This window comes from Canis lupus, chromosome 34 (assembly GCF_003254725.2).
Source record: "Canis lupus dingo isolate Sandy chromosome 34, ASM325472v2, whole genome shotgun sequence".
In the NCBI taxonomy this organism is placed as follows: Eukaryota; Metazoa; Chordata; class Mammalia; order Carnivora; family Canidae; genus Canis; species Canis lupus.
In genome coordinates this window covers 21,964,520-21,977,043 of record NC_064276.1, presented here as the reverse complement: position 1 = coordinate 21,977,043, position 12,524 = coordinate 21,964,520, and the positions used below count along the sequence as shown (strand labels likewise).

At 37.9% G+C, this 12,524-nt stretch overlaps 1 protein-coding gene across 11 annotated transcripts in view; it reads right to left on the bottom strand.

Moving 5' to 3' along the window:
- TP63 (tumor protein p63) overlaps positions 1–12,524 on the bottom strand; it is a 218,428-nt gene that overhangs the window by 27,226 nt on the left and 178,678 nt on the right. For 10 of the 11 annotated variants that reach the window (XM_035710336.2, XM_025425341.3, XM_035710337.2 and 7 more), the window contains 4 exons: positions 5,259–5,445; positions 3,243–3,358; positions 1,905–2,014; positions 1,106–1,242 (listed from right to left, as the gene is read on the bottom strand). In XM_035710336.2, coding sequence (XP_035566229.1) covers positions 1,106–1,242; positions 1,905–2,014; positions 3,243–3,358; positions 5,259–5,445 — 550 coding nt within the window. The remainder of the gene's footprint in view (positions 1–1,105; positions 1,243–1,904; positions 2,015–3,242; positions 3,359–5,258; positions 5,446–12,524) is intronic. The other variant, XM_025425342.3, reaches the window with a different exon arrangement.

Here is a 12,524-nt window from a genome sequence, read left to right as displayed (position 1 = left end):
GACTCCAGGATCGTGCCCTGGGCCAAAGGCAGGCGTTAAACCACTGAGCCACCCAGGGATCCCCATATATACTTTTTTAAGGAACAATCAAGGAGAGAAGGAGCCTAACAGGAAGGGCAAATCATACTGAACAGTTAGAAGTTGATGATGAGCAGCTGTTATAAGATTCTGTTGTTCTGTAAAACGCAATACAATTTATATTTCTTCTGGACACTAATCAGTAATAAGATTAAAACATGTTTTCATGAAATAAGTCGTAGTGTGGTATACTTTAGAATACTTGTAGTGATAACAGGCTTATGCAAAGCACCTTCTAGAATCACCTTCTCACAAGTTAGATGCACATGTGGATCTGTGGTTTTTACCCTTGGTTACCTGGAGGTCTAAGCCTCTCCACCACACAGGCAATGGGTGGCTGTGCGCAGAACCTGGGATCCAGACCACCCCCAACTCCTGACCCCTTCAATTAGAGCTGCTCTGATTTAGTCTACATGCATTGTAGGGGTTTTTGTTTGTTTATTTTTAATACTTCATTTTTTTTTATAAAAAGCTTTTACTGCTCAACAAAAGTAGTCTCAAAACAACAGACCTAAGTCATTAGCCTCACTATAAATGAGGTAACTGAGGCACCCAGAGGGCCCTACAAGTCAAAACTCAATGAGACCCAGATCTGCATCTTCCCCAGACCGTGCTTCCTGAAATACGTTGTCAATCTCCCTGTTTCCAGGAATTCACAAGGTAGGCAGATCATATTTTCAGCCCTCATTACAATTACAGAAAGTCAAACTGATACCAAGAGCTCATACCCAGAGTTTCTGATTCGGCAGGTCTGGGAACTAAGAATTTGCATCTCTACCCACTTTCAAGATGATGCTGACACTTCTGGTCTGGGAGTCGCAGTATGAGGCAGGCCGGGCCAAGCAGTCCTCAATGCTTTTGCAAAGCTGTGTCGTGCACACCTGAAGTGCCACTTGGCTGGGGCACCTCAGGTGGGACTTGCCCCTAACAGCCTGAGGTCTTTCTATGCGGCTTCCCCAGCATGGCTCCTGCGCCCCCACCTGCAGCAGGTGTAGCCCTACCCCGTTTGGCTACTACAGCTACTTACGGCGCTTCGTACCGTCACCGTTCTTTGCGCTGTCCGACACCTGCTGCTTCCTGATGCTGTCCTCATCCGCCTTCCGGTCTCTCCCTGGGCAAGCACAGATCCGGGCCTCAAAGCAGCGTCGGCCCAGGACTTGCCCACTAGGAAGCAGAGAGGAGGGAGCCAAAGGGTAAAATTGGAAAGAACTTTACAAGTCCCTGGGATTCCCTCCTTTCCAGATCCAATGCCAGCCATCACCCATCCACCATCACTACCAGCTCACTCATGGAGGCTTTGAGGATGGACCCAGAAGCACTTGGCAGAGCACAAAAGTGCTTACCACACGCCACAAACAATATTAGTAAATAACATTCCATTTGTTCTGCGAAGAAGCTCCAAGCCATTGACTGAACAGCTGTATTTAGCTACAGATTTTGAAGGAAAGTTGAGTTAAGCCAGTGGATGTTTCTGGATAAAACCCCCTTAGGCAGCCCAGACTTACTCAAAGAAACTGTTAACTGCCTTGGGAGCCACATGAAAACAAACACTGTCTAATCAGAAACTCCTGCAGTCAAATGTCAAGAATTCAGGTATGAAGTGACTTGCATGCCTTCCCAGTTCTTTTCTTCCCTCTACCCTATTCTGTCTCCACCTTCTTAGATCTTTTATGTCCGTGTTTGCCGCCAGGATTTAAAGCACAAAGGACAAACTCAAGGGGAGCTCTCCGCTGTACATGGGAAGTTAATGACAGAGCAAACACAATTTCACGCTGCCCTCTGCCCACGGTGTTTTGCAGAATGACAATTCTGCATAAGCCACTTACTCTCTGGTTTCCAGAGTAACGATGATTAAAATTGGACGGCGGTTCATCCCTCCAACACAACTGCTGTTGCACATGAAATTGTACAGGACTGTCGTGAATTCGGTGCCGACCTGAACACGGGGGGTGGGGGGTGGAGGAGGAGAAAGAGTCTGGTTTAACAATGGTTTGAACTGATGTTCTTCCTCTCAGTTTTCTCCTCTAGTTAATCAACTCACTTCTGATGAGGTGATAGGCTTTCCTCTAGCAAGACAAGCTCTACAACCCATCGTAGATTCCCCTATGCCTTGTCTCTTGGGAAGCTTAAAACCATGTTTGCAGCACTGGATGCTAGGTGAAAAAGGCTTTCAAACATAATGGTTGGTTTTTTTTTTTTTTAAGATTTATTTATTTATTTTAAAGAGAGAGAGGGAGAGTGGGGGAGGGGCAGAGAGAGAGAGAGAGAGAGAGAGAGAGAAGCAGACTCCCCACTCAGTGTAGAGCCTGACTTGGGGCTCCATCTCATGACCCTGAGATCATGATTTGAGCAGAAATCAAGATTGGTCTCTTAACCAACTGAGCCACTCCGGTGCCCCTAAATTGTAAAACTTCTTGATCCTGTTGATCCTATTCATTTGCAAGCTAAAACTATCACCTAATTCAAGCAGGGGGAGAGATGAAAAAATTACCCAAACTAGCAGCAACACCCAGGGATATTCCCCCATGTGGACAAAACAGGATAACACAGATTTAAGTGTACACTTCCATAAGTAACACTCTGGAGCTGGAAAGGTCCTCGAGATTAAATCATCTATTCCCAAGTAGTAATTTATGGTCAAGGCAACTGAAACTTAGAGAGGGAGAGCCACAAGCTAAAGGTCTACACAGCAAGCCAGCAAACCATAATACTCTGGTTTCACTACTCCAGTGTTCCCACCACAGAACCAGTCTGTTTTCCTAATCTGCCACCTGTTCATCCATACTTCAGCTAAGAGATCCCCCTTAGAGTCTCTCATTTGTATTCCAATTAGGAACATACTGGCATCCAGTGCACATCTACTATCATTCAATTGCCATTTAAATTCTCTAGATAAGAAAAGGTCAGGTATTTACCCAATCACAAGTTTAATTATTATTGGCCTTTAAAATGAGAACATGGGTACAGAGCAATGTTACCAAATTAACCAGTACAGATTTAGGAGTTCTGAAGGGGACAGAGAAGCAGTATGGTAAAGAGGGAGAGAAGAAATACGAAAAGTTTTATATTTGATGACAAACACTAAGGCAGAAAGAGATCCTCCAAATACTTTTTATCACCAAAACAAATGCTTTCCCAAGTCAATCCACTACTCATATTTTTACCTGGGGTGGCTCATAAGGTACCAACACGCTCTGTCTTCCTGTGATGGGGTCTTCTACATACTGGGCATGGCTGTTCCCTTCTACTCGAATCAAATGACTAGGAGGGGCAATCTGTCCTGCAGAACAGAGAAAGACAAAACAGTTAGTTCCTTGCCTTCAAAAAGGAAAAAAAAAAAAAAAGAAAAAAGGAAATGAAACTGCATATACAATATATTGGTGGCTAAAGAAGTGATTTGTTTAGTAGAGGAAATATACATCCTTAAGAAAAGGAAGAGATCTCATTGCCAGACATCTAATAAATGCAGGTATGCCTTTTTAGCAATAGAAAGGGCTGCAATGCTCATCTATATTTAAGGGAATAATCCTTTGTTTCTGGTGTTGAAGGTTAACAATTCAAACTTTCAAGCAACTCTAATTATGTCTCTGCCCTGATCTATGGAGCGGATTTTCTTAGCTTCCATGAAAATGGAAGGGAAAGGAACAAGTTCATAAAAACCAAACAAACAAGAAAACCCCCAAATCTCAGCTTGTGAAAAGATGCTTCCTCAAAATTGTCTAGCAAAAATACTAACATGATGTAATAGATTGCAAGGATATACCTCCACTGCCTGTTCCTTTCTCTGCTATAAAGTCTCCATCTTTACACCTGATTTTTTTTTTAAGATCTACACCCAGCGTGGGGCTTGAACCCATAACTATGGAGATCAAGAGTTGTACATCCTACTGACCGACCAGCCTGGGACCCCTGGTTTTGTACCTAAAGATGAGAAACTTACTGGTTTTCTGGTGCTGAAAGAGCTCCAGGTTGGAGGAACAGAAAAGGGAAGCATGCTTTTAAAAGAGCACAGGCCACATTTTGCAAAATTGGGATACTTGACAGAGCTACAAAAGAAAGAAGCTAATCTAAGAATTGGGAGGAGGAGCCATAAAGATGTTCTTAACCTTTGGGTACATATTATCATTCTATAAAAGTCAAAAGTTAAGTGTGAAAATGCTCTCTGAAGACTCATTTATTTGGCAAAAACTAAAAACAGCTGTTTTGTCAAACAGTGAGAAAGCAAAACAAAATAGAGTTATACCATCTCGATGGATCAAGGATAGTTATGGAAACCTATAATGAAAACTAGCTGTAAGGAATAATCTTTAAGGCATATTATTAAGTGAAAAGTAAGATGGAAAGGTTTTGAAAATGAAGCTGTGTAGACTAGGATTGGAAATTAATGTATAAAAAAGTAGTTGTGTTAAGGTGGGATGATTTTAACTTTATCTTTTGAAATTTCTATCCACTCTCTTTCTTCCTCTGTTAATTTTTCCTTACCATTTATTTCTACTTTCACACTAGCTACCTACCAATATTTCTATTTTTAATATATTTTCTATATAAGGTATCCTCACTTCTAAGCCTCCTGTACCCAGATCACTCTTTGATGAATACTTAGATGTTCTCTTGTCCTTCCTTTCTACTTTCCTCTGCTCCTCACTTAGCCTCCCTTCATAGAACCTTAGAATATCCAATGTAAGAGAACCCTCAGAAATAGTGACCTCCTCTGTAAAGCTGTTCTTGGATCAGAGGCTCAGAACATGGGACATGACTTATCCATGGACACAGCACTTAAAGGAGGCCCCAAGATACCTGCTCCCTGACCCCCAATCCATTACTTTGCTGTACCCCCTCCTAGTTTATGTCCTAGATCTTCTCCTTAGTCTTCTTATCCATTATTTATCTTCATTTCTTTTGCTTTTCCCCCACTTTCCTCTTCTATTTTTCTCATGTATTTAGAAGTAAGTCCAGGCCATCTAGTAATCACCAATATTAAATCAAACAGTCCAGTTGTTATAGAGCCACAGATGCATATATCATTATTCTCAGACACTCTGTTAGACAAAGATGTAGACTGAGCTGCCTTCAGGGTGCAGAGTTTCGAACCAGGTCGATGGACTCCCCCAAAGAAAAATCTCCACAGGGTCTCAATTTTCAAGAAGCTTAGCCAAACAGCCCCAGATCCCAATTCTTACCCTCATTGAATTCACGGCTCAGCTCATGGTTGGGGCACCGTTTCACCACTTCAGTAACATGTTCAGCCTTCTTGTAGACAGGCATGGCACGGATGACAGCGCCCTGAGGAGGTGGGGTCATCACCTTGATCTGGATGGGACATGTCTTTGCAATTTGGCAGTAGAGTTTCTTCAGTTCAGTGGAATACTGCTTAGAGATAGGCCGGTGGTGGCGGGAGGAGAGAACCAACAGGGGATATTGTTACATTCCAAATCAGAACAAGGAAAACGGGTTCATTTTCCATAGATACACATTCATGACTGGCTACTACACACCTGACGATGACCGCTAGCAATCTTATTGGAAGGAGTTCTATTCACTAATCAAATTAATCTTTTTTCCTACTTTAAATAAAATCCTATGTTGACAAAAGAGTGCACATTTATCAAAACACACTTATGTCATTATTTCCTATTATCTTCTTTTCAGGATGAAGAAATTGAGTCTCGGAGGGGTTTAAATAATTCATACCACAAACAACTTCATTGAGTACTAGAAGTTAAGTGGGAAAAAAACAATGTCCTCATGTACTGAGAGATATTAAACAGATTACAATTTATCCTGCCCTTATAATACTATAGAGGGACTCATAGGAAATAGGATTTATGGGGAAAAGATTAAGATGGACTATCTGGCAGAGAGTAAAGAGATTTTACCCAAGGTAAAACCCAACTAGAAAAATGCAAAGCAAAAATTCTCCCAAACTATTGCACTTATATTTTCATGCCATAGCTTAGGACAATGAGAAAGCTGAAAGGGGCTATTTGTTATTCTCTCACAAAAAGGACTGGCCTGTTATAATGGCACAAATCATGATGACAAAAGCCATCAAGATACAGATCTCTTCACTCATAAATGACTGAAACTTTTCCTCCCCAAATTTCCTTTTCAGAGAAAGGAAATTCAGTCATTGCTTGGTTGGCTGGTTGGTTGGAGAACTGGCAAAATAGGGGGAAAAAGATGATCCCAAGAACCAAATCGAAGAAAAAGGTCTTAGCCTGTTCTTCTTCCCCTCCTGATCTCTGAACCAATGTAGAAAGTCTCCATTCTAATCCTTACATTCTATTAAACCTTAACATCCCTGTTCTGAAGGTCAATACCCCATTACTGCATTCCTCCTCATTCTGCTGCTGCAGTGAAACCACTAGGCACCAGAATTGCCAGCCAAGAGTGGGGCACCTAGTAACACTTACAAAACAAAGGTAAACACACACACACACACACACACACACACACACAGGTTGCAATCCTAAATTGGCAGCAACATTCTTCCAGGGGAAAGACACTGGGGACTAGGTGCCAGAGTGGTAAAAATATTTATTATTGATATGTTTCAACCCAACTTTGACTGAAGGTAAATGTCTGACTTAAAAAGACAAACAAACAAACAAACAAACAAAAAAACAGGCATTTAGAAATAATTGCTTTATATCTTCTTTGGAAATGTTTTATTTATTAAATATTTCTTTCATCCCAAGCATTTTAGTAGATGAAATTTTCAGTTAAAAATTTCCTAATGCTAGAAGTGTGTTGCATAATCAGCTCTCCATGCCCACAGGTCAAGGATTAACACAGCAACAGGGTTTTATATAGCTTGAGGAAACAGGGAGCATGCCAAAAATCGACCGCAAAAATAAAATTCTACTCGGGAAACATTGAATGAAAACTAGAAGAGTATTTTTGTGCTAGTGTTTTTAACCAATGACCTTCCAAAGACACCTCCTTAGGAGACATTAAGAACTCACTTTTACTGAGAACTCTCAGAAAATTAAGCATAGCCCTTTGTGTTTTAGTTAGGAGATACATAACGTAAGCATGAGTTTCATAAGATTCACCTCAGGAAAAATGACTGAAAAATAAGTTTGTCACCTGAAGGCAAATAAAGCATCTACCCAAGTATGTAAAGACTGCAAAAAAGAAAAAAAGAAAAGAAAAGAAGAAGGATAAGTGTTCAGTGTAGGAAAGTTAAAAAAAATCCTATTTCAATAATTGATATACTATTAATCAAATTTGACAGACTAAGGTGTAAAAGTACTAAAAACAAACCTAGGCATCATCAGCTGTTTTCCTTACTAATGTTCAGGGATGGGGAAAGGGAATCTAATATCTGAGTCTGAATAATGACAAATAATAATGACTCTACCATTTCCCGAGTTCTGCTGTCAGAAATGGAATCCTCAACCCTACGAGGAAGGTATTACAGGTGTACAGTCTCTTATCTGAAACTCTTGGGGCCAGATATTTTAGAATCCATAATTGTTTTCATTTTAGAAAGCTAGTAGAGTTCATATATCACATATTATAAACACCTCTGGTGGGACACATAAACAGTTCAGCACCCCATAATCAAATGTTACCATTTCTTCAGAATTCCTGATTATTCACACCAACTGGGAAATGACTAGAGAGCTTCAAAGTTCAGGCCTTACTTGCCACCAAATGAGTCTGTCACAAGCAATGCAATTCAAACCAAACCAAACGAAACCAACTTTTGGTTTTCAGAGCTTTTTGGATCTCAGAATTATAGATAACAGATAATGAATCAGCATTATTATCCCCATTTTATAGATATGAAAGCTGAGGCATAGAGAGGACTTGCCTGAGGTCACAGAGAAGAGCTGGTTAGCAACCAGTATAGGAGAGTCCTGGCCCCAGCCCCGGAACAACAGTCCCTGGTATCGATTTCTCTTGGCTGGGCAGTCCAATTTTGTACACTTTTACCTTTTTCTAATTTCCCCCAGCACGGCCATATTCTGAATCAACTTCAAAGGCGTACAATCTTCCTTAACATTAAAATGAGCTCAAAAGCAGCTGCGTCGCCATCAACAATTCCTCTTTATTTATTTCTCAGTGTAATAATGTTTGCTCGTTTAATTGCAGAGAGAGGCAGTGTGTGATAGAACTGAAAAAAATCCTGGACAAGGAGGAAACCAACCTTGGAGTCCAGCACCAGTGGCCTGTAGGTACTCCGATTACAGCTCAGGGCAAATCATGAATGAGGCCCTAATCTTTCACATGGTTTGTTAAGGTCCTTTGTGTTCTGACCCCATCTATCTCTCATTTGCTCCCCTCACCCCCCAAACATATTCATTTCCCACCCCATGTTCTACCCATGCAAACCTCTTAATGCCTCAAACACACTGTATGTGCATCACCCACAATTCAATTCAATCATGCCACTCCCTGCCGGGAGTGACTCAGGTTCTTCTGTTCTCCACACCAAGCTAGGACAACTTAGATAGCACCCCTCAGCGAGGACTGCATCCAGTACGGTAGACCACATTTTCCAGTTTTAATGATGAAGGTTTCATATTGACTAAGTCTAAATATCTGACCAGGGCCAAGATCCATCTTGCTTATTGCTTCTGGTTAAACTATCAGGCCTGCTGCTCAGTAACTAGAGGAGGTGAAGAGGCCTGGTGTGCTCAGTTCTTTACAAAGTCACGCTTCTTCTATTTTTTTCCTTCCTGGTGGCAAATTCAGTCTGTGCTGATGTATATTTTTCCAGCACTGAATTCAGGTCCCCTGGCCTATGGTGTATTCATAGTTCTTTAGACTTCCCCACTTCCCTTCTCTTCTACCTAATGGCCACTATCTCCTTCATCAATTTCCCAGTCATCTGCATGGTCACACACACACGCAAAGACAATCTGATTTATGGCAAGATTTTAAAATACACTGGTGATTCAAGCTGGCACATGGTGAAAACTGGAACACATCTAGCTCCTTTTAATGTCTCTCTCTTCCTCTCTGAGACTTCTAAAATCTACGTCTAGACTGCTCCCAACATTGACTTGAGATTCTGTGATTCTCAGGTCTAATTGCTTTTGGGTATGTATTCTTCTTTTTTTGTTTTAATCAACTTTGGGGTATAATTTACTATAAAGTATACCAGTTTTTAAGAGTTGATGACTTTTGACAAATGTACACAGTTGTAATAAATACCTCCCCAGCCCTGGTCATCAAAATTATCTTTTGCCCCTTTTACAGCTAATCTCCCTGACCCCTTCCTAGGCAACCATATACCTTCTTTCTCTCACTGCACTCTTTTAGAATTTTATAGAAATGGAACAATAGAGTATATCATCCTATGTGCCTGGGTTCTTTCATTAAGCAGAATGCTTTTGAGGCTCATCCATGTTTTTGCATGTTTCAGTATTCCATTTTATTATTTAGTGGAATTCCATTACTTATCTATTCATCGATTATTTCCAGTTTGTATTGACTATGAATGAAACTCTTATGAATATTCATATGTAAATCTTAGTGAGGACACATGTTTTAATTTTCCCAGATAGGGACCTAGAAGTATGATTGCTCACTAAGTGTATACTTATCTTTATAAGCATCTGTCAAATTGTTCTACAAAGGGGCTGTGCCAATTTATGTTGCCACCAGCAACTTATGAGGGTTCACACCCTTGTCAGCACTTGCTATTGTCAGTTTTAATGTCATTCTAGCAGGCATGTAATGGTTCTCACTGTGGTTTAAATTAGTGTTTCCTGATGATTAAACATATGCACAGTATCTTTTCATATACTTCAATTATATTTTGTATAATAAAATATGAAAAATATAAATGTTTATATTTTTATACAAAGAAATTAAAATATAAAATCAAAATAAATATATTTATATTCAACTTATACTATTTCATATATTTATTTACTATTCTTTTTGGAAGTGTTTGTTCAAATCTTTCAAAATTTTTAAATTTTAATTTTTAAACTGGGTTGCTTATGTTCTTAATTTGAGTTGAAAGAGTTCTATATACTTTGGATAAAATTCCTTTAGCAGATATACATTTTTAAAATATATTTTCTCCCAGTCTATAGCTTGTTTTTTTTTTTAACCTATATTGTGCGCTTTTCCAAAACAGTTACTTTTAAGGAATTATCAATATTTTGCCTTTAAGGCTTATGTTTTTTGTGTCCTAAGAAATACTGGTCTATCCCAATGTCAGAAGGATTTGGTATGTTTATATGTAGGATATTTATAGTCTTAGCTTTTGCATTTAGTTCTATATCAACATTCAGTCAATTTTCCTCCTTGTCCTCTTTTTAACAGTAATCCAATTGTTCCAGCAACACTTGTAGAAATGTTTATCTCAATCTTTCCCTTTGTTCAATTGTCTTGGCATCTTTTTTGAAAATTAATTGACCACATGTGTTCACATCTTTATCTAGACTGCCCTCTACTATTGATCTATACATCTAATTCATATATCTCAGTGTCACACTGTTTGGATTACTCAAACTTTATGGAAAGTCTCAAAATCAGGGAAGATACATCCTCCAATTTTGTCCTTTTTCAAAATTGTTTTGGCAATTTTCAATCCTCTGAAATTTCGTTTAAAATTTACAAGCTATTTGTCAATTACCACAAAAATGCCTGGTAGAATTTTGGATGACATTGTTTTGTATAGGTCATCATGAAAAGAACTGATATACTAGCAATATTATGTATTTTAATCCATGAACATGGTATATATCTCCAATTAGGAACTTTTAATTTTTCTCAGGAATGTCTCATAGTTTTTAGTTTGGAAATCTTGCACATATTTTGTTAGATAGCTCCTTTAATACTTTTTAAAGTTCAGTTATCCAGCATATAGTACATCATTAGTTTCAGATGTAGTGTTCAATAATTTATCAGTTGCATTTAACACCCGGTGCTCATCACAACCTTGATGATTAAAAAAAAATGTTTAAATGCTACTTTAAATTTTTAATTTCTAATTTTATTTTTCTCGTATGTAAAAACATAATTGATCTTCGTATATTGACTATGCATCCTGTGACCTTGCTTAACTTATTAGTTCTAGTAGTTTTTTGTAGATATCTTCTGATTTTCTACATAGATGATTATGTTAACTGTGAGTAAAGAAGTTTTATTCCTTCCTTTTCAATATGCATGACTTTTAACTTTTATTCTTGCCTAAATGCAAAAATTGAACTATGGTTCAATTTGCCATTGCTTTATTTTTATTTTTTAATTTGATAACCTAGATCATTGATTTTAGAGTTTTATGTCCCTCTAATATAAAGATTTAATTCTACAAAGATCCCTCTATGGCACCCCTTTAGCTATATCTATAACATTTTAAATATATTCTTAATATGGAGGAACATCTGAAGTACTTCCTTTAGAGGTTTCTTCAGTCTTCATATCCAGTATGTGGGACCACACTTAACATTCCTGAGAAAAATAATTCTTTCTCTAAGACTTACACTGATTTAATGGATTCTGTTTCTGGCTTTAACTTATTTCCTCTATGCACCATTTTCTTATCATTCTAAATGGATTTTTTTTCACTGCTGTTCTAAGGTTATTTTTATCCCCAGCTAGTTTTTTTTCTACTTACAGGTATCAAAGGAAGAAAGCCAGTTGATTCTATATCTGAAAAGAGAATCTCCTATATCTAAGAACTTCTTTGGTGATGCAAGTCCATTGCATTGAGTTTCCAGTAGTTTTTGGGTGGACATTAAACATTCCAAACTTTGTGTTTGAAGGTAAAACATTTCTTTCCCTATAGTGCTGCACTATTAGAAGCAGTTATGAAGGATTAAAAACTTATAACTTCTTCTCAATTTCTTTTTTTTCATAAAGTCTGTTTTTTCATAATTATAACATGCACATAGAAATTCTGAAAAAAAAAGGAAATATATGATGTATTTCCCCTACCCAGAGATAACACACCACAAACATTTTAGACTTTTTCCTATGTATATAAACACATACATACACACCTTAATATAAGCTGGAACATAACAAACATTTTGGTATCTTTTTTATTTAACATATCATGAATATGTTCTAATTTAAAAATATAAATTTTAGTGATTGCAATGATAATATTAAAGAAACATACCATGATTTACTTAATCACGCCTTTCTTATAGAGTATTTTACTCTAGTTTTAATATTAAAAATAACACTATTAAGCACATTTTAATTCACAAATCCTTATTATATATGTTAGTTTTAGTTGGATCCCGTGAAATGGGATAACTGAATCAATGTATATTATAATGTTATAGAGAAGCCCACGGTCAATTTGAATTTTCTTCCCTTATATTAAGATGCTTATTTCTCCCTAGATCCTTGCAGGATTTTGTTTCCTTATTAATTTTTTATTTTTTATTTGTTTTTTTTTTAAAAGAAGTGAGAATGTTTCTATTATTTTTCTTAGGATTATTTGGGAATTGGTGAGCTCTTTCAACTTG